The sequence below is a fragment of the Chinchilla lanigera genome, unplaced genomic scaffold (assembly GCF_000276665.1).
Source record: "Chinchilla lanigera isolate Chin_1 unplaced genomic scaffold, ChiLan1.0 scaffold00081, whole genome shotgun sequence".
Classification (NCBI taxonomy): domain Eukaryota; kingdom Metazoa; phylum Chordata; class Mammalia; order Rodentia; family Chinchillidae; genus Chinchilla; species Chinchilla lanigera.
In genome coordinates this window covers 4,668,758-4,693,428 of record NW_004955482.1, presented here as the reverse complement: position 1 = coordinate 4,693,428, position 24,671 = coordinate 4,668,758, and the positions used below count along the sequence as shown (strand labels likewise).

Here is a 24,671-nt window from a genome sequence, read left to right as displayed (position 1 = left end):
CGCGGAACCCGCGGGTGCCCGTCCGCCCCTTCTACCCCTAACCCCGCCCGCCCCGCGCCGCCCCGCTCTCCGCGCCGGGATGGTGGGGAAGCCGCAGGCCGCCCCGGCCACACCTGCACTGCCGCTCCCCCCGTCGCCTGAGACAGGTGCCTGCTCCCTTGGGTGTGCGGCCTTGGGGAGGGCCGCGCGCCCCCGGGAAGGGCAGGACGCTGTGTGGGGGACTTCCTCCTTTTTCTCTGCCCCTCCGGCCGGTCTCTTCCCTCTGCCAGCCACAGGGTAATGCTGATCTCCGGCAGTTGTGTGTCCTGCCAGTTGATGAGCCGTTTCTCCAAGCCCGAAGCCACCGTTGCTGGCGAGGAGCGGGGGGCTGGGCTGCCCCACCTCTGCGGGCTGTGCGTTGGATTGGGGCGGGGGACCGTGGAACCTGCCCGAGCCTGTTTCCTCTCTGGGAGCTGGAGGGTGTGAGGGTGCCGTGGGTGGGCTGCCTGTCACCCAGGCCTGGTGGCGCCCTGTCTCCGCCCGCCGGATGCTCCCGGTCTGAGGCCGCAGAACAGGTTTGGCCTGCGGGTGCCCTGCGCATGGACAGCGCTTCCACCTCTAAAGCCCGGGCCTTGGATGCCAGCTGTGCCCCCCACTCAGCCCGGGTGCTCCCTGTGCTCTGGGCCGGGGCTGGAGCTGGGTTTGCCCTTCTGCCTCTTACGCTGGGCAAGATTTGGTCCCAGCCTCTTCCCCCCTTCACCTGCCTGTCCCGCAGCTTTTGGGCTTTGGGTTAAGGCTTCACTGAGAAGCCGCTTTGCTTTGAATATATGCTCCTCTGTCGTTTGGGCTCCGGGCCTGGAGGGTGCTGGGGGACCCCGAGAGGGAGGTTCCCCTCCTGAGTCCGTCTGGCAGGCTGAGGTGGGCGGGCAGCTCTGTTCTGAGGTTCAGGAGGTCCGGCTGGTGCAGGAGGTATATGTTCCCTTTCTGCTGCCAGGGTTACGGGTCCCCTTGTCCCTGGCCCTGCTTCCGGCAGAACTGCTGGGAACTCCTTCGAAGCCAGGTGGGCTCAGCTGGTCTCTTGTCCTCAGGGACAGGCTGCAGGTCTCGCTGCTCAAGCTTGGAGGCTGTGCTGAGCTGGAAGTGACCTCCCTGCTCGGGCGCTAGTTTGTCGGCAAGCGGAAGGCGCGGGGGCTGTGCTGCGTTGCTCAGAGCTGCAGCGTGGCCTCGCTGTGCGTGGTGCAGGAGGGAATGCAGCTGCAAGGCCGCTGAGACCGAGGCCTGAGCGGCTGGTATTCCCAGGGGTGGAGAGAGAACGGGGAGCAGAGCCGGCCGCGCCAGGGCCAGGCAGGGGTGGGAGAGGTGTGGGAGCTGATGCCCACCGCACCTTCCCCGCGCAGGCCCCTTCCGGCTCCTGGCGCTTCTTATTGCCCACCGCCTGCCGTCCGCCCCCCAGGCGGTGGACTTTGTGCTCATGGCACAGCTGGGACAGCCGAGGCACAAAGTCGCAATGACCACTCGGCAGCCACAGGTGGGGGAGCTGTGCCCGCCCCAGGCGTGGCTGCCCTGTCTGTCGCCTCTTGCATTCGGGTGACGACGGGTGGGGGCTGGCACCGTGGGGGTGGCACTGTGTCAGTTATCTGGTGTTCACCACAGATTCCCCTGGAACCCGGCAGGGTGCTTGGGCCATAGGCATTTGAGGGCCGGATGGGGTGGAGAAGCCCTGGCCAGGGTCGCTCGGGTGGCAGTGGCTTAGCTCCGCATGAGGTTGCCCGTTTCGCTGTCATCTCCCACGGCCCTCGAGGTGGTAAGGTGCCACTGTGACCACCTGGCCCCAGATTCTCCAGGCTGGTCATGTCTCCCTTGGCCAGGGATGCTGTTTGTGGGTGGACTTTTGTGGTAGGCCTCAGAGGTCTTCACTGGGGGCTCTGGCCTGCCTCTCCCGATAACCCCTTTGGTTTGTTTTGAGGCCAGGCTGGCCCTGCACTCACTATGTAGCCCAGGTTGGCCTCGAGCTTGTGACAATTTTCCTGCCTCAGCCTCATGAATGCTGGGATTATAGGCAGGTGTCTCCATGCCTGGCTTGGCCCATCTTTTATTTATTTTTTTCAGTACTGGGGATTGAACCCGGGGCCTTGTGCGTGCCAGGCAAGTGCTCTACCCCTGAGCTGCACCTCCCGCCCCGGCCCATCTTTTATATCAAGTGGTTTTGGGGTAGAGGTGCTTTGCAGCCTGGACCTGCTATTTTTAAGGACTGAGATGATCAAAAAAACAAAGCAAAACACTAGAAACTACATGTGTGTCTGTAATCCCAGTGTTCTGGGAAGCCAGGGTGGGAGGAGCTAGAGTTTGAGGGTAGCCTGGGCCAGAGACTGAGCGAGACCCTGCGTGTCAGTCAGTGTTTACTAGAGAAGCAGATATAACAAGATGTACTGTTGGATGTAGATTCTGTTTCTGTCCAGGGGTGACAGGTCCCAAGAAAGAGGTACCTGCGGATGAAAAGAAAAGTAAGAGAAACAAGAAAAACAAGAGAGGCAAAATTCTGGGATCAGGGGGCTTACAGCCTCTTGGACTGCAACCTCCATTACCAATCTCCATCACCTTTTATTGAGCAAGAACCAAGGGCATAGCTAGTACAAATGGGCAGATACCAGACGTTTTTTAGCGAGGATAATACAGCTAGTTATTTTGCCACTGTGACCACCTGGCCCCAGAAAGGGTTATCCTTCTCCACATGTAATCCAACACACGCCTGTAATCCCAGCATTTGGGAGGCTGAGACAGGAGGATCATAAACTCAAAGCCAGTTCGGGCTGTATAGTGAAGGCTTATTTTAAGAAACCCTAACATAAGCCAGGCATGGTGGCGCACGCCTGTAATTCCAGCACTCGGGAGGCTGAGGCAGGAGGATCATTGTGAGTTTGAGACCAGCCAGCGCTACAAAGGTGAGCTCAAGGCCAGCCTGAACTGCATAGTGAGACCCTGTCTCAAAAAGACAAAAAAAAAAAAAAAAAAAAAGAAACCCTAACAAATAGTAAACAAATCATTGTGTGTCCTCAGTGCTTTCTCTAACAAAAGAATGTCCTTCTCCACAATGTACAAATACCTGAGAACTCACCAGATGGCCTCAGTGTGGCCAGCACAGAGGGGTGAGGAGGCGTACGGAGGGCGTCTGCACACTGGAGCTGGAAGGACCCAGGCGAAGGTCAGGCGCTCCCTGCAGTGTCCCATGCGAGTCCAAATCAGGAGGCCGACGGGTGTGCGCCAGAAGCCGAGAGTCTCCAGCAGAAGCCAGGAGACAACGTCCAAGCTGAGGTCAAAGACCTGGAGCTCCTCAGAAGAACAGAAGCAGCTCTGTCCAGGGACCAGCCGCCCTGGGGTGTGGCTCTCCTACTCAAATTGACAAACGATCAGCCACCGCACCCTGTCTCTCCTGCCCCAGAGTGGCTCCGTGTGAAGCTCTGGGTTCAGCCCCAGTACCAGAGCGGAGGAATCCGACTCTCCGCCAGCCACCGGGCCTGCTGGTCCAGTGCTGTTTCCTCCAGGTGCAGGGCCCCAGTCTCCCAAGGGCGCTGCTCCCCTGGGTGCCCTCCTGCTGTTAACCCTTTCCCTGCCTGCCTGAGCTCTCAGTGTCCTGCAGGCAGCAAGGGCTGACGTTGTGGCCCAGTCAGTCCTCACGCTGACCCTCGGATCCGTACCCCACTCCCTTCTTACACGGGGAGGAACCGGGCACAGGGAGAGAAATCGTGTCTGAGGTCACCCTGGACATTACTGGGGTACAGCCAGGGGCCCGGTTTCTTCCAGAGAAACTTAAGTTGCAGAATTCCACGGAAAACCAGCTTTTCAAGTGTTACACCACGTAGCTCAGAGTAGCGGGGTTGGAACGCGGAGAGCTGAACTCAGGGCCTGTGCTCTGAGGCAGTGTGGCCCATGGTCACTACCCCTGTTTTTTTGTTGTTACTGTTGTTTTGAGACGAGGTCTCACCGTGTAGCCCGGGGTGGCCTGGAATTTGCAGCAATTCGTCCTGATCCTCCTGCCTCAGCTCCTAGAGTGCTGGGCTTGCAGATGTGGACCGCCACGCCCACTTGGGTACAGGCGCCATCGCAGGTGGACGCCCCGTGTGCTTGGTGCCCAGTCTGGGCTTGGAGGAGGTGTGGGCATCTTTGCTGAGATCAAGACCCCTTCCTTGTGGCTCAGAGCCCCAGGGCTTCGGTGCCCTCTGTGGCGTCTGGCGTTGGAGGGGGTTCTCCCGGCCCCTCTGCTTCCCACGCCTGGGCTCCTGGCATTGCTACAGCCTGCCGGGCCGAGGGCCCACACTGCCTGGTGGTGATCGCCCTATGGAGCCCAGTGTGATAGAGGACGCCCCTGGACACCGCTGCAGGGTGGAACGCCAGCCCCTCTGCGCTCTGCACCCTGCGCTCAGGCCTGGGACCTGGGCGGGGCGTCTGGGGCGTAGCAGTGCGGATGCGGCCGCTGTGGCATGTGCGGGGCCGCTCACCTTCCGGCTGTCGCTTGTCCCGCCTGCGCCTGCCCGCGGCTGCGCTTTGGGACAGCCTCGCGCTTCCTGTCAGTCCACCCTCACCGCTGAAGCCGCTTTGCGAATGTCAGTTGCCCTTGTCCTGTTTAAAATTCTGTGTAATTGGTCTCAAAAGACTGGACCACACCCAGCTCCTCGGACAGCAGTGCTGGGCTGAAGTGTGTGCAGTCCCTGGTGGGCTGGCACCAGGGGGCATTGAAGGCACCACTCAGCTGCTTATGCAAGACCCGGAAAGACCTACGTGTCTACCATGTATCTGTCCATCTACGTAGCCTTCCATCCGTCTTTCCATCCATCCGTCCATCCATCCCTGTCTTTGTGGTAGTGAGACTCGAACCCAGGGACCCAGAGCCTTCCTACTGAGCTACATTTCAGGTCTCTTTTATTATTTCTTTCAAGATGACGTCTCACTGTGTCACTGAGGGCTGCGCTCCAACTTGTGATCCTCCTGCCTCAGCCTCCCAGAGTGCTGGGATTGCAGGCTTGCAGCACTATACCTGGCTTGGATCGCTGTTCTTGTTCCTCTTGAGGACAAGTGGTGGCTCCGGACCCTTGGCCCCTGCCTGTGGTTGGCGGGGGACCTCATGCCGAACCTGGTCTTCCTTTGTTTTCAGAGAATTATAACGACCTGTACCACTGGTCGGTCGAGTCCTACTCAGACTTCTGGGCCGAGTTCTGGAGATTCAGCGGGCTGGTCTTCTCGCGCATGTACGATGAGGTGAGCGGGGGCTGCCACACACCTGCATTCGGCCGAGTCTGAGTGCAGCGAGAGTTTTGGGGTGCCCTGGGCCCCATCTTCTTCTAAGGCCTCACCCTGACACGTGGCCTGAAGTTAGCACTGCCTGGGACGCCCCAACCGCAGACGTCCATCCTGTCACGGGGGACCAGGCCCTGTGCAGGGTCCTGAGCAGCCTGAGCCAGCGGGCGTTGGGGTTCTCTTTCTTTTTTTGAAATAAAAAATTCCAGTTGTGGTGAAGTACATATATTTAACATGTGCATATGTTGAAGTGTGCAGGTCGAGGGTACTAAGTACATACACATTGTGGTCACTTAAACTGTTAGTAGTTTTGTTATTTTTCCAGCTCGGGTTTTCGAGAATTTAACTCCTTGCCCTCCAAGCGCATAATAAGCAGGTCCAGAAAGGGAGGCCCGTTATTCCAAGTATAATTCACCCATGGTTGAGGCAAACCATTCTGGAAGGTTGCTGTGTCGTCCATTTAGAAGCCAAGCCGCAGGTCTGGGGATGTAGCTCAGTGGCACAAGTGCCTGCCTAGCAAGCACAAAGTCCTGAGTTCAATTCCCAGCACCAAAAAAAAAAAAAAATAGAAGCCAAGCTGGGCATGGTGGCACACACCTATAATGCCAGTGCTTAGGAGGCTGAGGCAGGGGGAGCGCTGTGAGTTCCGGTCAGCTTGGACTACATAGCAAGACCCTGTCCCAGAAACACCAAAAACCAAGAAACAAAGCAAAATGAGAAAAGCAAACCAAGGTCCCAAGATGCTGAGGAAGATGCAAAAGGTTGTAGTGACTTCCAGAAAATTGTGGCAGGAGGGCAGGGGCTCGGGCCTTTTGGGTTTGTGGGGGGCACCTGGCATACTAAGTAGCTGGTGAAAGAGCACACTTCTGGGGCTAGGGATATAGCTCAGCGGCACAGAACCTGCCTGGCAAGCCCGAGGTTGTGAGTTCGATTTCGGGTACCAAAACCAAAACCAAAAAGAGCACATTTCCGGGGAGGGTTGGTCTTGGGGTCCCTGTTGGCCCGTGGGTGGCTTGGGGTTGGTCTGTAAAGCTGGTTCTCGATGCCGAGGGAAGCGAGAGGCTCCAAGGGGCAGGGGCCGCTTCTGTTCATGTGGGTGCCTTCGTGTTCTCCGCCCGCAGGTGGTGGATACTTCCAAAGGGATTGCGGACGTCCCCGAGTGGTTCAAAGGCAGCCGGCTGAATTACGCGGAGAACCTGCTGCGGCACAAAGAGAACGACAAAGTGGCCCTGTATGTCACAAGTGAGTCTGTGCGGATGGGCGTTCCCCGAGGGCAGCCATCCCTGGGCTTCTGGACAGCCGAGGCAGCGCTGGCTCTGTTTTCACTGGGGAGCGAGGGGCCGTTGTGTCCCCTTTGTAGGAGAAGGGGATGCCTAGTACCGAGTGGCCAGCTTGGGACACCAGGAGGCCGGTGATGGGGCCGTGACTGGAGTCGCTGCTCCCCACTGACACTGGGGGTCAAGTGCAGGGCCGTCACAGGGAGCTGCATACCCAGTCGTTTTTAATTTTAATTTTCAGACAAAGTCTCGTTAAGTCATCAAGTTGCCCTTGGGCTTTAATTTGGAATCCTCCTGCCTCAGGCTCCCAGAATGCTGAGATTATAGATGTGCACTGCCATGTCTGGGTGGCTTCTCCTCTTGAAAATAAAGTTTAAAAAACATTCCAACTTATGTACTAGAAAGCAGCCCTTGGAAGCGTTGGTGTAAAGGAATTTTTATTTTTTTAGACAGGGTCCTGCTGTGTACTCCAGACTGGCCTTGAACTCACTTGCAGCCAAGGCTGGCCTGGATCTTGTGATGGTCCTCCTGCCTCAGCCTCCTGAGTGCTGGGATCACAGGTGTGTGCCACCGCGCCCAGGCTGGAGCCCCTTCAGTTAGTGAGCTCAACCCGAGATCACATTTAGTTTATGAAGATCTTGTTTGTCCTTGTCGGCGGTGGGGCAGGGAATCTTGGGACCTGCGTGTGCTAAGCTGGGGCGCTCTGCCACCGGGCCACACCCCCAGCCCACACCATGCTGCTTTGTGTGCAGGTGTGCAGTGGTGGGGATAGAACTCAGGGCCTTGCATGTGCCATACAAGGAGGTCACGTGGATCTGCACCCCAGACTCAGTCACCGTCTGTGTTGCTGGGATGAAATACCCTGAGCTCCTGCGTGGGGACGGGGGACCCTTAGCTCAGTGCGTAGAGTGTCCACTCCACAGGTGGACTGGACGGCGGTGCGGAGGACAGTCCACGGCAGGGCAGACAGGAGTCAGCGAGGTCGAGGGTGGGGGCCAGACCCTCCCAGGCCCTGTCCCTAGGGACCCAGCTCCTCTGACCAGGCTGGTGTCACGGCCAGCTCTAAACTCACTGAGGACGAGTCCACCCGCGAGCATCGAGCCCCTGTGGTCCAGTCACCTCCCCAAACCCCGCCGCTGAGCCTGTGAGCATGCGAGGCTCTGGGGGACCTCTGGATGTAAACTGTCCAGCCCCAAATCAGAGGTCTTGCTTAAGGGCCCCGAGCTGGCCAGTGCCTGGTCTTCTGCACGGCTCGCTGAGTGTGCAGGACTCCCGCGTGGGCCGGGGGCCGCACGGGCCATCCCAGCGCCTGCACGGGCCGGTCCGCTGCCTCCTCCAGACGCGCCTGTGCACCTGGCTTTGGCGGCTGCAGGGTGCGAACGGTCGCCTGCGTGGTGTAGGGTCTCTCAAGAGCAGATTCAGGTTGCTGGTGCTGACAGGAGAGGAAGTTACCGGGGTGTGAGCATGGAGGAGGGAGCAGGCAGCGGGGTCCAGGTTCGCGCCACAGGGAGTGGGTTCTGCATTCACTTTGGAAAGAAGACTCTTTAGGTTCCAGAACTGAGATTACAGGCCTGCACCCCCGAACCCAGCCTTAGACCGGGTCAGAACTGATACCTTGGGGAACCGGGCGAATCAGCGCCGTCCCTGGTCGCGTGGCAGCCTGGGGCGCGGCTGTGACAGGACCAGGGCACCAGGGAGGGGGACTCAATGGAAGGGGACGCGTTCAGTGGGAGGAGGCGCCGCAGGCTGGTGGGCCCGCGTGGGCTTCCTGGCTGCCTGTGGCGCTATGGCTATGTAGGGTGTCGCCGCCGGGCACAGCGTGGGGCCCTGCACCTTCCGGTCCATCTGTGATGGTCTCAAACGGCACCACCCCGGCCTGCAGCGAAAGACGCGCACTGGCCGTCTCCCCGAGGCCCCCCCCTGACGCCCGCAGCCCTGCTGTCCCCTGGCGTCTGGACACCCCCGTCCCGTCTCGTTCCCCACCTCGGTGTGCAGGGTTGTCCTGGGCGCCGACCGATGACCGCGGGACACAGGCACGCTCTCTCCCTCTGAGCCCCCAACGCGGCCCCTGTCTCTACGATGGCCAGAGCACCATTCCTCTTCTCCTTCTCCCCAGGGGAAGGCAAAGAGGAGATTGTGAAGGTGACCTTCGGGGAGCTGCGGCAGCAGGTGGCTTTGTTCGCCGCCGCCATGCGAAAGATGGGTGTGCGGAAGGGAGACCGCGTGGTCGGTGAGTGTCCCCGGAGATCTGCGCCTCGTGTCCGGGGCTGAGGAGCCCGCGTTAGGCGGAGGAGGTGGTGCTGGCTCCTGGGTGTGCTGCCTCAGTTTACCCGAACTCACGGCTTTCTCCCCGCACCCCACAGGTTATCTGCCTAACAGCGCGCACGCCGTGGAGGCCATGCTGGCCACGGCGAGCATCGGGGCCATCTGGAGCTCCACGTCCCCGGACTTCGGTGTGAACGTGAGTCAGGCCGAGTCAGGGCTGAGGGGCCGTGCTGCCCAGTGGGCAGTGGCAGGGCATCCAGGGGAGCTGTGTGTCGGTCACCACCACCGTCGCTGCTGCCCCTTCCTCCCGAGCAGGGCTGGAGGCCGGCGGGAGGCGCCAGGAGCGCACCTCCTCGTTCTGTGGGTGCGGCGCCCTCCGGAGCCCCGCGTGGAGGTGTGGGGAGAGCCCGGCCCTCGCTCCCTTCCGGGCCGAGCCGAGCCCGCTGCGTCGCAGCCTTGGCAGCGTGGAGTGCGGCCGGCCGCGCTGCTCAGGGCTTGTGTGCGGGCGTGTCTTCTCACCTGTGACCTCGGGCGCCGCAGGGCCTCCTCGCAGGGATCCCGTCCGCCAGACTGCCATGGCGCGGTGCTCCCTGCTGCTGGGTGTGAGCTCCGGCTGCCTCCGGCTGCCCTTGCTATGGCCGCCCGGCTCGCAGCGCCCCCCGTGGGATGAGCGAGGCAGCAGCAGCATGCGCCTCGCCCCGCCCCTGCTCCCCAGTCAGGGAGGGGCACCGGGGACCCACAGGGCCCTTGCCTGCCTCTGCTGGGCGGCTCCTGATCCCGGCCCTGCGCTGTGCGCCGGTCCGCGTGGCCCTGCTGGTCTGTGTCCGTGGGTGCCCACCCCTGTGCCTCCTCGTCTGTGACCTGGGGACAGCGGTCAGGGACGGGGGGCGGGGTTTGTGCGCTGAGCACTCAGAGCCGTGACAGTGCCTGGGGACCCCCGGATGCTCAGGTGCCGCTGAAGCTCAGCGCGGGGACGCTGGGCCTGGGGTCCCGGTGGTGGCTCTGGGGGCGAGTGCCGAAGCTTGTCTGCTTGGGGGCTGGCTTTTGGGTAAAGCATTTTTGCCTTTTCCTTTTCCTTTTTTGCAGTAGTGGGGATTGAACTAGTACTTTGCAGGGAGATGTTTTCAGTCCTTCTTATTTTTTATTTTGTTTGTTTTTTGGTACTAGGAATTGAACTCAGGACCTTGTGCTTTCCAGGCAGGCACTTGTGCCGCTGAGTTATATCCCCAGCCCCTTATTTTTATTTTGAGACAAGATCTTATTGGGTTGCTAAATTGCCCATGCTGCGCTTGAACGTGGGATCTTCCTGCCTCAGCCTCCCCGGGTGCAGGATTATAAGTCTGCTTGGTAAAGGCTTTAAGATGGCTTCACTCTCCTGATGCAGTGCAAAGGAGGAACTGGCCAATGCCTGGCGGAGTAAGGGCTGCTCAGGGCCCACCCCACAGGGGCCTGCGGTCACTGGGCTGGGTTGGCTCTGCACCCTGCAGGTGGCTGCTTGGGGCCAGCGCTGTCCCCTGGGAGGGCCCAGCAGGGCGGGCACGGGGCACTTTCCTGAGTTACGGGGTGCAAAGCTGAGCAGCTGGGGGCTGGACGCGTTTGAGTCCTTTGGAGCTCTTTACCCTTCGAGAACCGGAAGCCGCCTGTGTCGGGGACCAGTGACAGCCCTGCAGCACTGACCCGACGGGAGCCCGGCGGAGAGAGAGCCCTGGAGTCTGCCTGGGGGGGGGGAGGGTGGGGCCGAGGAAGGTGTGTGTCTGTCAGCAGCTGCTGGCCCCCGCTCCTTCCCAGTTCCCAGTGCCCACAGCCGCCGGTGCAGCGGCACCGCCCGAGCCTCTGTACTCCAGTCGGGCAGGTTCTGCCCGTCTCAGGACGGGTCCAGAGCACCCCGGGGCCAACGCCCTCTTGGGGACAGTTCCTGCCTGGCGCTGCCTGGTCCCGGGTCCCGGAGTCACAGCTGCTCAGAGTGGCCTGGCACGGGAGCGCCAGCCCACCACGGCGTGGGCCCCAGGTGACGGCAGGCCCCGGGCTCTGCGCCCTCAGTTTCTGGAAGAGCGTCTCCCTGGGCCCCTCAGCCCCGTCCCCTCGGGCTGCCCAAGCTGTGCACGGAGCTTGGGACGGGTCAGGCTCCCAGGTGTCCACTGCCGGCCGATCACACCCTGTCCACCCCGTCCTCGCTCAGGGGCCAGAGCCGGCCAGGACCTTCGGGAGGTGGGGTGAGGGACTGCTTGCCCTTGTCTGCTCCCGTTGTGAGTCGGAGTGTGAGCGGCTGCGTCCGCAGTGCAGGGCGTGGGCTTCCCTGCCGTCTGCGGTGGACCTGGGTGTCTCTGCTGCTCTCTTCATGTCACTGATGACCCTGTTGTAAAGGGACAGCTGCCCTGCGCCTGCAAACCCTGCTTTGTCTTGGGGTCTCTGAAGGGAGTGCTGGGGTCGGGGCTTCCCCTGGGGCCTTCCACAGTGGGCGGGGCCTCCAGGCCAGGGGGCTGAGGGGCTTCTCCGGCCCATAGATGGCCATGGCCAGGAGGGCTGGGGGCCAGTGTCCCTGCGAAGATGGTGGATGCTTCTCTGCCATGCGCTGGCCGTGTGCCTCCCCCGGGCCCTGTGTCCCGTGTCCCCTGCGCCGTCTCTGTGGTGGTGTCCTTAGTCTCTAGTATGTAATTGGTGCATCTGCCGTGAGCTCTGCTCGGGGCGCCCAGCCTCCCGGCTGCCTGCAGACCGCGGCGCTGCAGTTTCTGGCCTCTGGGCTTTTCTTCAGCGCTGCGTACAGCGAGGTGGATGGCAAGGTGGGCGCCTTTCCAAAGGTGTTGGGGAAGCCGCCTTCTGGCCACTCCAGGCCTCGCCCTCACCCTTGGGCAGCCCTCTGTGGCCCTGTGTTTGTGCCGCGGAATGGGGCAGTGGTTGCAGGATCAGCCCTGGCTGGGGCTGCCTTGCCCGGGTGCCCGGCACCCAGTCGACTCGGGGCAGACCTGGTCACGGGGCGTTTGTGTATTGCAACCCGAAAGCTGTGCTCAGCCGTCCCGGCCCAGGAGACGCTGCAGACCTCGCCTGTCCAGACAGCGAAGCCCCGGCCTTGACCTGGGCGGGCCGACCGCGGGGCGCTTGCCCTCTCGGCTGTCTGCGCGCTGTCACAGGTGCCAGCGATGTTGGAGCCCGACTGCTGGGCTCGGTGGAGAAACTCCCGCTGCCTCCGGTGTCCTGTCTGGCCCCCCTCCTGTCCCTGCGCTGGCTCATGCTGGCGTCTCCGCCTGGAATGGCCTCCTGCTCATCCTGGCTCTGTGTGGCCCTGTTGCTGCTGATCTGTAGCCCAGGCGGCTCAGCACCTGCTTCCCTTGGCCTCAGCTCCCTGTCCTCCCCTGGGTCGGAGCCCCAGGGCCATGTAAGGTGGCCACTGAGTCCCAGCTGCAAACTGGCATCTGCTGAGGCTTCCAGCAGAGGAGTCCTCACTCCTTCTCCTCCTCCTCTTCCCCCCTCCCCTCCCCCCCTTCCTCTCCTTCCGACCCCTCTTGTGAGCCTGTAGGGCTTCGGGGGACCTCTAAATATAAACTGACACGAGCTGATGCCAGGGTGCGGGCAGGGACAGACCCCACCGTGCACCGCCTCTCCTTATGCCTGCCGAGCTGCCAGCTCCTTCCCTGCTCGTGTCACCTGGGCAGCTCTGCAACAAGCCTGGCCCCTGCCGGCCCATGGGCCGGTCAGTCTGACCAGCTGCGGGTGGCAGGTGGCAGGAGGCGCTGACCTGCAGCCAGGTGCGGCCCTCTGCGCGGCTCGTCTGGAGCCACCCTGAGCCTGGAGCAGCCCCTGGCGGCCTTATCTTGAGCCCCTCTGAGGGCCCTTGTTGGGGCGGGGACAGCAGCGTGACCCGCGAGTGGCTGGGTGGGGACGGGAGGTGGAGCTGCCCAGTGTGCTTTGCCCTGTGGCCCTGGGACTGGCAGGCAGAGCGCGGGGCGTCACGCGGCCCCAGTCGCGCGGGTCCCACTCGCAGGCGCAGTCCCAGCCCCTGGAGGGAAGTCGCCGTGAGGAGGGCGCAGACCGCGTGCAGGGCAAGCGGGGCTGGGGCGGCGAGCGGCTGCGGGTGTGTGCACGTGGTGCGCGTGTGCGTGCGCGTGTGCGTGTGGTGGCACAGTCAGTGCGGAGGAGTCGCGTTCCTCTCCAGCCGCAGACCAGGGAGCGGCACGGGCCGTGCGGAGGGCCGCGCGGAGCCCTGGAGCTGCGTGGGGAGGCGCCTCTCGGTCTCCGTGCGGGAGTTCGGGGCTGTCTGCCCAGCGCGGCTCTTCCTGGCCGTGCAGGCAGAACTGACGTGGTGCAGGGCTCCTTTCCGAGACGCGAGTTGCGGCTCCATCAGCTTCCTGTGTCGCGTGTCCTGTGCCACGGGTGCTCGGGCCGGGTGACGGGGCTGAGGCGGGTAGTGTGGCCCGGGCTGGCTTCCGCGTGACCCGCGCTGCTGTTCCCTCCCGCCCAGGGCGTCCTGGACCGCTTCTCGCAGATTCAGCCGAAGCTCATCTTCTCCGTGGAGGCCGTCATCTACAACGGCAAGGAGCACAGCCACATGGAGAAGCTGCAGCAGGTGGTGAAAGGTGCGTGTGCGTGCGTGCGTGTGTGCACGTGTGTGTGCATGCGCAGAGGTGAGAGCTGCAGCAGAGGTGCAGGCCGTGTTACATTTGTGAAAAGAACCAGCACCGGCGTCTCGGTCCGTGACCTTGTGTTTTCTCCTCGCTTCCCAGGACTCCCAGACCTGCGGAAGGTGGTGGTGATCCCGTACGTCACCTCCAGGGAGAAGATAGACATTGCCAAGATCCCCAACAGGTGACGGCGTGCGTTCCGGCCGAGCTGGGGGCCTTGTGCTCCACCCCTCTGGGAAGTGGACCTTCGGGGTCTCTCCACGAGGACTTGATCATAGCGTGGTGCAGCAGAGAGGCACTGCAGAGGAGAGACAGCTCTGACAGCAGAAGCAGCGAGCTGATCCTAGCATTTTAGAGGCGGGGAGGACTTAGCTCAAACCAGATTTTTTGTTTTTTGAGACAGGGTCACATGGTGGGGTCCAGCCTGGCCTTAGACTAGCGGTGACCTTCCTGCCTCAGCCTCCCGAGTGCTGGGATGACAGGAGTGCACTCCCATGCTGGCACTACTCACTGTGCCGTTTCGTATAAGGGGCCGGCTGACTGCGTTTTGGTGCCTGCGGGGTCTTGGAACTCGCCCAGGACCCTGAGGGAGGCCTGTGTGCGCATTCTCCCTGTTAGAACCTGTGTCTGCTGCCTGTTGCTAACGATCCCTTCGTTTGCTTTCTGCCATCTGTAAACCTGCAGCGCCCTCGCCCCAGTCCCCAGCGGCGGTGTGAGCCTCTGGACGGGAGCAGAGGCAGGGAGTGGGTGAGGCTTAGTCCCAGGCGCCGCCTTCCCAGGGCTTGGAGCGCGTCTCCTTCCTGCTCTGGGCCCAGCCCTGGGTCAGGCTGAGGACAGCAGCCCTGCCCTCCCCGGGTGTCTGTCCGTGGGTCTGCAGCTCAGGCCGTGCCGCCCAGGAGGACGGGAGAGTGCAGAGGCCTCGTCCCTCCGGTGGGCAGCGCGAGGCCTGCCTGGCAGCCCGGTCCGTGCAGCTGCTGCCCGGGCCCTGCAAGTGTGGAGCTCCAGTGCTGCCTGTTAGAAGGTCACGCGTGGGCTTGGATCACAGCCGGCACCCTGGGCAGGCGTCTGGCTTCTCAGTGCACACAGTGGGGACGTCCTCTCCACAGAGGCTGCTGAGGGCTAAGGAGAGGCCGCCAGTGCAGCGCGGCTGGCCCTCACGTGCTGCGGCAGGCTCCGTCCTGGGAGTGTGGAGCCGCTGGGTGCCTGGTCCTGGGCCTGTGCATGGAGGGGCCCCTGCCAACCTCCACCGATCACAGCCGGGCTGTGCCCCAGTCTTACCTCACAGACCTCAGATCTGACTCCCCGTCACTGGCGGAGACCGCTACTCGGGCGGGGGTGTGGAGGGTGGAGCGAGCCAGGCCTTGCCAGCGCCTCTGCACTGGCTTCATGTTGAAATGCGCTTATCCTGCTTGCCAGCAAACGGCAGCCAGGCAGCCGATGCCCTTAGCTCCCCAGGAAGCCTCAGCCCCAGCCACCCGTCCCTGTTGCCCTCTGATCTCCGGATGCCAAGGATCCGCCGGCCCTGGGCTGCCCATCCCAGAGAGCAGAGGGAAAACATCCCCTGGCCCCAGGGCACTTGGTTTTTAGAAGGGCAGCAGAAGCTCTGGTTATTGACTGACGCGTGGACTGTCGGGTAGAAAAGGTTTCCCTGTGTGCAGCATCTGATGAGATCGGCACTTTCCAGAATCGGGGTTCCCAGGAGACGGGGCCGGGCTTGGCCCGCAGGTCCCCGGGTGCGCGCGCTCCTGAGATGCGGAGCAGCAGCGTCTGTTCCCAGCGAGAGCTGAAAGGCTTCCTACAGGCCCAGGCCCCAGGGTGGCAGTCTCTCATTTGTCCGGGGCATGTGGATATTTCTGCCATCCCAAATGGAAGGACCCCCTTCCAAGGTGGCTTTGTGGCCTCAGCCCGGGCATCTCCTTTGGTGGCTCTGGGCCACCCCCTCCTGGTGCTTTCTGTTACCGGTGGACTTAGTTCAGTCAGTAGTGCAGATGGACCTTACTCATGTCTGGACAGGTGTTCGGGAGGGGTAGTTTTGTTTTGAGAGGCATCTTACTGTGCAGGTCAGGCTGGCCTTGAACTTGCTTTTTTTTTTTTTTTTTTTTTTTTTTTTTTGGGGGGGTTTTCCTCCGGTACCAGGAACCGAACTCACGACCTTGCGCTTGCCAGGCAGGCGCTTTTGCCACTGAGCTAAATCCCCAGCCCCTTTTTTTTTTGTCTTTTTGAGACAGGGTCTCATTCTGCAGTTCAGGCTTTGAGCTCACTTTGTAATCCGGGCTGGCCTCGAACTTGCACAATCCTCCTGCCTCAGCCTCCCAAGTGCTGGGATTACAGGCCTGAGCCACCACACCCGGCAAAACCAAAGATATTTATTTATTTATTTGTACTGGGAATTTGAACTCAGGACCTTGTGCTTGTCAGGCAGGCACTTGTTCTGCTGAGCTATAGCCCCAGCCTTAACCTTGAACTTTCTATGTAGACCAGGCTGGCCTTGAACTCTTACTCTGTTATAACCTCCTGCCACAGCCTCCCCAGGGCTGTGATTATGGGATGTGCCACCTGCTGGGGTTTGTTTTGTTTGTTGTCTTTTTGAGACAAGGTCTCGCTATGCAGTTCAGGTTGGCCTTGAGCTTGCTTTGTAGCCCAGGGTGGTCTCGAACTGGCACCGATCCTCCTGCCTCAGCCTCCTGAGTGCTGGGATCACAGGTGCGCTTGTCGGGGTTTGGACTGGTACATCTCATTGTCGCTCTCAGGGTATGGTAAAGGAGCCTGCCGCAGACTGCCCTTGGCCACCTGTGCGCGGTGCAGGACAGGCTCTTAATGCGGCCCCATGCCCTTCTGACCCCGCCTCCCCGGCTCCTCTCCCCTCAGGCGGTCGGGGGCTGAGTGCTGTAATCAGGTGATTGCAGCAGAGGAAATGAGTTGTAGCTGTTTTCTGAGTTTGCACACAAACAGCGCCTGTGTTACCTGGGAGCTCCCTGGTGTTTACGACAGCAGCAAAGGGTCTCTAGAGAGACAGCAGACAGCCCTGTCTTCCGTGCTAAGAAACCAACTTGAAGCCAGGCGGGGCGGGGCAGCCCTGTAGTCCCAGCACTTAGGGAGGCTGAGGCAGGAGAATCTCCAGGACTTGGAGGCCAGCTGGGCTACGTAGTGAATACAGGACCAGCCTGAACTACAAAGTGAGGGCTTGTCTGTCTCAAAAACAAATGAATAAACCAACTTGAATCCTTCTCTTCCTCTTGCTTTCCCTTCATTTAGTAAAATTTAGATTTGATTATCCCTTCCCTTAAAGCAGCGGTGGCGAACCTACGGCATGCGTGCCACAGTGGGTTGATTGTCTCACTGGAAGCTGTGAAAGGTTCGCCATCACGGCCCTGATGCTCCCAAGCCAGGTCCAGGGCCCTGGAAGCTGGCTGTTCCCCTGGCAGAGTGGAAGCAGTGGCCAGGCGTAGCCGGGGTGGGCTGGGCTGCACCCTCGTCTCACCGAGTGTCCCCGCGTCTCTGCCCGCAGCGTGTTCCTGGACGACTTCCTGGCCGGCGGCCCTGGCGAGCACGCCCCGCAGCTGGAGTTCGAGCAGCTGCCTTTCAGCCACCCGCTCTTCATCATGTTCTCCTCGGGCACCACGGGGGCGCCCAAGTGCATGGTGCACTCCGCGGGGGTAGGTCCCCTTGACACGGGTGGGGGGCTCCCGGCCTGCTGGGCATCTGGGATGAGTTTGTGATCTCTAAAATCGAAGCCTGAATTTTAGGAACAATGGAGGTTAAGAGCAGAATATATTTATTGGGGGAAAGAAAGCTTCTGTCCAGAGAGACAGAAGGGGACCCAAGTGGGTTGCCAAGGACCCTGGCCTTCCTAGGGACTTCTGTAGAGCAAATCCTCATGCAAGGCAGTCCAAGCTGGGTGTGAGGCGGGACGCAGCTACGGTCAGCCGGTAAGATTACGCGCATAGGGCTGGGGATATGGCTCAGTGGCATAAGCGCTTGCCTGGCAAGCCTGAGGTCAGGAGTTTGATTCCCGGTACCAAAAAAAAAAGATTACGAGCATAATTGCTCAGGTAAAATTGCTCAGGTAAAATTGATTAAATCGGGATCAAATGGGGGTGAGAGCCCCGTGGCAAGCTGGCATGATCACAGGACAGGGGCTTTTCCTGGAGGGGTCGGGGCTCTGCCTGGCCTTCTTGAGGTGGTTGGTGCCTACTTGGAATGTCAATCCCTGGGGTTTACCCGTAGGGAGGTGCTGTGGGCGCATCTGTCCATCTTCTGTCTTGAGGCCTGGCCCGCAGCTCCACGTGGCGGGGTACCTGTCTTCTGCACTGGCTCCTCCGGGGGCCTGGCCCTGCCTGACTGCCTACCTCAGCGCCTGCAGCACGGGGGCACCAGCCTGGCGGTCACCGTGGGCGCTCGCTGTGGGGCAGCAGGGGCTGGGCGAGGCGGGGCTTCCACACTGCAGCCTGGGCGCCCAGGGCACAGGCACGGGGCGGGGGCTGGCAGCCTTGGCGAAAGCTCGGCCCATGGGAGAGATGGGAGCGGGGCTCTCAGCGGCAGGGAGCGGTGTGCGTATCGTTGGGAGGAGTGCCCCGTCTCGCGCGTCCACAGCGGTGTGTGGGGCCGAGCGTGCGAAGCCACCACCTTGAGTTCAGAGCTGGGGTAGGCGGGGGCTCACGGGCGGGGGCTTCTCAGTCCTGGAGGCTGGAGCCCGAGATCCGAGCGTTGCAGGGCTTGTCCCCCTCCTCCCTGGTCCGCGTGTGGCCTCTCACGGGGCCCCGTCTCAGCCTGTCACTGGGTGCCGTGCACGGCGCAGTTCAGAGGTAAAGGCTCCCTCCGTTTGTGGTTCTGGAGGGCGCAGGTCCAGGATGAGGGGCCGTGGGGGGCGTCTTGCTGCTGGGGACCCCTGCAGAGTCCCTGGTGGGCAGGGGGATCTCTCACAAAGCCCCGGATGCTGTCATGGTCACGGTGCCCTGTGTGACCCTGGCTGGCCCTGAGCCAAGGCCCCGCCCCGAACACCCGTGACGTGTGACTGTGGGGATGGGGTTCTGAGTGGATCTTGGAGGGGACACAGCAGACCTTGGCACCCCTGGTGTTGCTGTGTGTGCCCACATTTCTTCTAAGGTCGCCTCACGTAGCTGGGTGTGGTGGCTCAGGCCTGTGATCCCAGCACTCAGGAGGCTGAGGCAGGAGAATTACCATGAAATCGAGGCCAGCCTGGGCTACATAGTGAGTTCGAGGCCAGCCTGAACTACACAGCCAGACCCTGTCTCCAAACAACAACAAACCAAACACCTTCCCATCCAGGCCTAGCCTGAGGCCTCATTCAACTTAACCACCTTTACGAAGGCATTGTGTCCAGTTAGAGCCACGTTCTGAGGTCCTGGGGGCTGGGGCTCCAACGTCTCCGTTCATTTCGTCAGAAGTCCAACTTCATCACAGTTCCTAGAGTAACGCGTTACTTCTCGTCAGTGGATTTTATATACGTAGATTAGTGACCCCTACTCTTTCTCTTTTGAAAGTGGAGACGTGTAGTACCTGTAGTACCTGTAGACCCTGTAGGACCTGGAAGAGCGGGTGACGAGCCCGCAGCCCCTTCACAGACCTGCCCATTGTTAGCGTTCTCTTTCTGTTTTGTTTTGCGTTTTCTGAGATAGGGTCATGCTATATAGTAGGCTGGCCTTGAAGTCACTATGTCACGCTGACTGGCCTCAAACTCATGGTGATCCTCCTGCCTCAGCCTCCCTGGTGCAAAGTGAGGAGAGGAGGCCCAGCCCGAAGCAGCTGCGTCTCCTTCCTCAACCTCCATGGCTGCGCTGTACTTGCTGCCTGGATGGCTGAGTCTGTTCAAAACGTTTCTCTCTCACGGTCGTTCTGACGTTTAAGGTTTCTGAGAGGACCCTGTTGTGCTTTTATGTGCGGACTTCCTGTTGCTCAGCAGCAGTGGCAGTCACTGTATTTCTGACCGCACTCCTAAAGACACTCCGGAAAGGGGACTTCCAGAACCGCTTCAGAAAGTGGCACGAACATCCTGGGTGTGGTGGGGCACACACCTGTAATTGCAGCACTCGGGAGGCTGAGGCAGGAGGGGTGTTTCAAATTCGAGGCCAGCCTGGGCTACATAGTTCAAGGGCATTCTGGATTGCAGAGCAAAACCCTGTCTCAAAACAGACAGCAGTAGGAAGTGTGTGGAGGGCGGGTGAGAAGGCGTCTGATAGGAAGCCGGGTCCCCGAGCTCTGTCGTCCTTGTTCCTCTCTTTTTTTTTTTTTTTCCGGTACCGGGAATCGAACTTATGACCTCTCGCTTGCCAGGCAGGCGCTGTACCGCTTGGCTAAACCCCAGCCCCTGTCCTTGTTCCTCTCCCTGTCCTCCACTGGGGGCGCCCGAGAGCTGGGCGCGCCCGCTGCACAGGTGTGAGTGCGTGGGCTCCACCGTTGCTCTCGCGGGTGCAGGCGCCCCCCTGCGAGGTGTGGGTCCCCCTGGGTGGGCGGGGCTTGGGGGACCCCTTCTGTGTCATGAGCGCCCTCGGGTGTCAGGGCAGGGAGAGGGAGGCGGCCTTCCCAGCAGCCGCTCACCGCCGCTGCCCCCGCAGGGCACCCTCCTCCAGCACCTGAAGGAGCACATGCTGCACGGGAACATGACCTGCGGCGACGTCCTGCTCTACTACACCACGGTAAGGCTGCGTGCTCCCTGCCGCGGGGCCTGGCCAGCATGGTGGTGGGTCGGCTCCCGTGTGCAGTCAAGCCTGGGGTGGGCGTCGTTTACACATCTGAGCTCTGGGGGCAGGGATAAGGCAGTGCCTGGGGCAGGGGTGACACAGGAGTGTGTCTCACTGCCCTGCCGCCCAGGCTCGCCTCTGACTGGTGATCCTCCTGCCTCAGCCTCCTAGTGCTGGGGTCACAGGTGTGTGCCTCCACGCCCTGCCCCTGATAGCTCTTTCTAAGCATGCAGATACCTGGAGGCTCCGGGATGGTCCAGCTTCGTCTCCTGGTCGCAATTCTGTGCCTAGGTTTTAAAGAAACAGTGCTGGAGGCAGGGGTTCCCACTGGGTCCTCGTGACCCCTGACCACGCAGGCCCGGCGGCGGGGGCAGAGACCTGGGCTGCCCCCTGGGGGACTGTGGGCCCAGGTCACACGGCTGTTTCCTTCGCCCCGTGGGTTGGTGCCCAGCGCTGGGCTGCAGGAGCTGCGTCTCGAGTGCCAGCTCTCACCGCCCTGTCCTGTCTCGGCCTCGCGGGGCAGCCGGGGAGCCCAGCGCCGTGAGGAGGGTGCTCCGGGTGCCGCAGACTCGCAGAGCCCTCAGCGGTTCCTTGAGGCCCTGCTGGAGCGACTGGCTCTGGAAGGACAGGGCTGTGTGGAGGAGCTCCTGGGCAGTGGTGCTCGAGGGGTTCACCTTCCCGGGGTGTTGCCCACGGGCCGGGCGGGGTCTCCCCAGGGAGCCACCCTGACGCCGCCTCGGGCAGCAGCAGCAGCCTGGGGGGGGGCTCGGGGTTGGTGGCCCAACTCCAGCACCTCCACTGGACCTTGGAGGCCCAGAAGCCTTCCCACCTCAGCATCGCCCCTGTGACGGGCCAGTGTTGGAACCTGGCAGAGCGCCGGGGGCGCTGAGGGTGTGTGCCCGGCGGCCGTGTGGCTGCTCCCCCGCCGCCCGGGCCTTGGTCCCTTGGGCCTCTGGTCCCCAGCAGGCCTCCTCGCCGTGTCGGTGTCTCTGTGTCGTCGGCAGCGGGGAGTTGCCAGGCTGTGGCTCTCTGTGCAGCGGCAGCTCGGGTGCCTTGGCCAGTGCGGGCCGCTTTTCTGGGGGCCCGGCCAGGACCCCCACACAGGCGGCTCCTTGCCCCATGCAGGCCGGCTGGATGATGTGGAACTGGATGGTGTCCGCGCTGGCCACCGGCGCGTCCCTGGTCCTGTACGACGGCTCCCCGCTGGTGCCCACGCCCAACGTGCTGTGGGACCTGGTGGACAGGATCGGGTAGGCCCGGGCGCCCCGCTCCGTGCTTGGGAAGTGCGAGCTGGAGCCGGGGGTGGGTCCCTGGCGTGAGGGGACTGGGGTGCGGACCTGCCCCACGCGACCCGGAGGGAACCCCATGCAGGCCGCGCTCTGAGGCCCCAGAGGCTGTGTCCTGGCCCCGTGGCGCCGTGGGGGGTGTGGCAGGGGCTGAGGGTCGCTGTTTCCTTCCTGTCCCACCTTAGCATCACCGTGCTGGGGACCGGTGCCAAGTGGCTGTCCGTGCTCGAAGAGAAGGGCCTGAAGCCAGGTGAGTCGCGCACGGTCCCTTCCCCGCGCGGCCGGCCCTGGAGCCGAGCCCAGTGGGCGCCTGGTCCCTGTGTGCGCCGCCCTGACTCCGGGCTCGTCCCGGCAGCGGAGACACACAGCCTGCAGACGCTGCACACCATCCTGTCCACCGGCTCCCCGCTGAAAGCCCAGAGCTACGAGTACGTGTACAGGTGTGTCAAGAGCAACGTGCTGCTGGGCTCCATCTCAGGTAGGCCCGCCCCGCCCACCGCTGCCCCTGCTGCTTTGACGCCCCTGTGCCCACCTGCTCGCCCTTGGGCTCAGCCTGTGAATCCCGTGCCAAACCCAGTCTCATCCTTGGCCTGCCGGGCAGTGAGGGGACAGGACCCTGCTGAGCAAGTGCTGCCCCCTGGAGGCGCTCCTCGGGAAATGCACATGCAGCTCAGCTTGCCTGCAGGCCTACACCTGCGCCAGCTCTGCCTGGTTTCCAAAGCAGAAAATGCAGCATACGCGGTTGGGTGTGGAGTGCCTTGCCCAGGCCCCGTCTAGCAGGCTCCAGCCGGGTTTCACACCCAGCTGCCCAGCGCTGTTCTGTGCAGATGCGTGTCCCGGAGCAGTCGCTTTAAGATGAACAGGTAGGTCCTGGCAGGCGGGAGGACTCACAGGCACAGGCTGACAGGTAAGGGTGAGCCCTGCGTCACTGCTGGTACCCGCAGAAGAAGACATTACCTGTGGTAGAAGGCGGTTACGCGCTAACTGATGCCTACGTTTGGGCAGTGAGAAGGCTACATTGCGGTGCTGGCCTCGGTCTATCTTCCTGCCTTGGCCTCCCGTGTAGCTGGGATTTCAGGCGTGCGCTACTGTTCCCAGCCTGGGTGTCTGCCCCGCCCGGCCCCAGGGTGCGTGAGCAGAACCTCTCGCCGGAGTCCCTGAAGCCTGGGCGGGGTGTGCATCTCCGGGAGGTGGAGACCTCGGTGGCGGCTGTGATCCTGGCCTGGGCTTCTCTGGGGGAGACGCCGGCCAGGGACGTGAGGACCCAGAGAGCCGACGGCACAGTTAGATTCTCGCCTGGGGTGGAAAGAGAATCATCTTGCCGTTGAGGCCAGAACAAACCCCGCTGGCTTTTGGACATGGTGTCTTTATGCACGGATCTTAAACTCGTACTATCACTCCCCAGTTTGTACATGCAGAGCACAACTAAGGAAAAAATCGTTCTAGTAACAAATACATTTTTTTCAGGCATCCAGACATGTGTAAGCAGTAGTGCAGCCACACATGGTGGTACACACCTGCCATCCCAGCACCCTGGGAGGCTGAGGCAGGAGGATCACAAGATGGAGCCCAGCTTGGGCAACTTAGACCCTGTCTCAAAATAAACATTTTTAAAAAGAGGTTGGGGATGTAGGTCCGTGTAAGAAGGGCTTGGGTTTTGTTTGTTTTGGGACAGGGTCTCGCTCTGTACTTTAGGTCTTGCACTTGTGGCCATTCTCCTGTCTCAGCCTCCTAAGTGGTAGGATTACAGGTGTGCGCCACCATGCCCAGCACCGGAAAAAAAAAAAGCTGCCCGCCCCCCCCGGGACTTGGTCCAGCTTCTAAATCTTCTGGGCTCCAGAAGCCCTGTGCTGCAGAGCTGTCACGCTGTCCCCTCGGCAGCGCTGTCGCTGATGCAGGGAAGAGGGCACTCCTGCGTCCTGAGCGTGCCCTCTCTCCTCGTGTTCCCTGCAGGGGGCACCGACATCATCTCCTGCTTCATGGGCCAGAACACATCAGTGCCCGTGTACAAGGGCGAGATCCAGGCCCGGAACCTGGCCATGGCTGTGGAGGCGTGGAACGAGGAAGGTGAGTGCTCCTGTGACTTCCTGGGGTGGCGGGGGACACTTGGCCTCTGCCTGAGCAGTGGAAGGGCAGGCTCCCCTCCCGCAGCTGGGCTGTGCCCCCCCAGGGCTCCCAGCTGCGCCCCTGTGGAGCGGCTGTGGGTGGGGCTGGGAGAGACGCGGCCCTCCGAGGGGTCCCCTCTCCCCCTCCCTAGTGAGGGCTGGGGGGCAGGGTGTGGCCGCTGCTGGTCTGCAGCGAGCCTTGCTTGCTGTAAAGAGCAAAGCCTGTGCCCCAGCACCAGACAGGGCCTGGCGTGTGCTGTGTGCGCGGATCAGGTTCGTGACCACGGCTGCCACCTCCCCTGCCTGAGCTGTGTGAGGCACTCGGGGAAAGACACGGCGGCTGCCCCGGCTGAGCCCCGCACTGCGGCGCCCCGCCCCTGCCCGTGCGCCCAGGGGCGTCTGCCTGCCCCGGGGTCATCCCCTGCCCGCTCAGGCGCGAGCTCCCGGCAGAGGGGCGCTGCTGGTGCGGACAGCGTGAGCGGGCCGAGCTGTGGGCGGACGGGCTTGGTGTCCGGGACCCCGGGCGCACCGCGCTCGGCGCTGTCCGTGCTCGGCCAGTGCTGCGCTCTGCACGCTGGGCCAGGGCGATGGGCTCGCGCGCGCAGTGAGGCGGGGGATGGCATCGTGCGCGGTGTGCGCCCCGGGATGTGCACGGGCAGCACTGTGCGCGGAGTGAGCTCCGGTCACCCGTGCAGGGCGCCCAAGGGCAGAGCCGCACGGTCGCGGCGCGGCAGCGGCTCAGACGCCAGGCCGAGGAGGGGAACAAGGTGCCGGGCGCGCCCTGCGGGTCCGCGGGTGCCCGCCAAGCGGGTCCCCAGGGCACGGTGCCGAGTGTGTGTGCGGGACCCCCGTGGGGGCGAGAGCCCGTGCAGTGCTGGGCCGTGTTCCAGGGCGCCTGGGGGCGGGGAGGCCGCCGCAGTGCCCGGGCCCTGCGCGGGGCGGGAGGGACCCTCGGGCTGACCCTGCCTCCCGCAGGCCGGGCGGTGTGGGGCGAGAGCGGAGAGCTGGTGTGCACGCGGCCGGTGCCCTGCCAGCCCACGCACTTCTGGAACGACGAGAACGGGACCAAGTACCGCAAGGCCTACTTCTCCAAGTTCCCCGGTAGGTGGCGCCCGGCCCGCTCCTCCCGCGGCGGGCTCCGGGGACTCGC

General features: G+C 62.4%; 1 protein-coding gene across 1 annotated transcript in view; it reads left to right on the top strand.

The window, feature by feature from the left end:
- Aacs (acetoacetyl-CoA synthetase) overlaps window positions 1-24,671 on the top strand; it is a gene marked incomplete in the record, with an annotated part of 30,353 nt that overhangs the window by 742 nt on the left and 4,940 nt on the right. Inside the window, 13 exon segments of the mRNA XM_005403000.2 lie at window positions 5,129-5,232; window positions 6,393-6,513; window positions 8,665-8,778; window positions 8,912-9,009; window positions 13,270-13,384; window positions 13,532-13,613; window positions 16,938-17,085; window positions 20,005-20,085; window positions 21,256-21,380; window positions 21,602-21,666; window positions 21,772-21,894; window positions 23,370-23,483; window positions 24,497-24,622. Of these exon segments, the coding sequence (XP_005403057.2) occupies window positions 5,129-5,232; window positions 6,393-6,513; window positions 8,665-8,778; window positions 8,912-9,009; window positions 13,270-13,384; window positions 13,532-13,613; window positions 16,938-17,085; window positions 20,005-20,085; window positions 21,256-21,380; window positions 21,602-21,666; window positions 21,772-21,894; window positions 23,370-23,483; window positions 24,497-24,622 (1,416 nt within the window).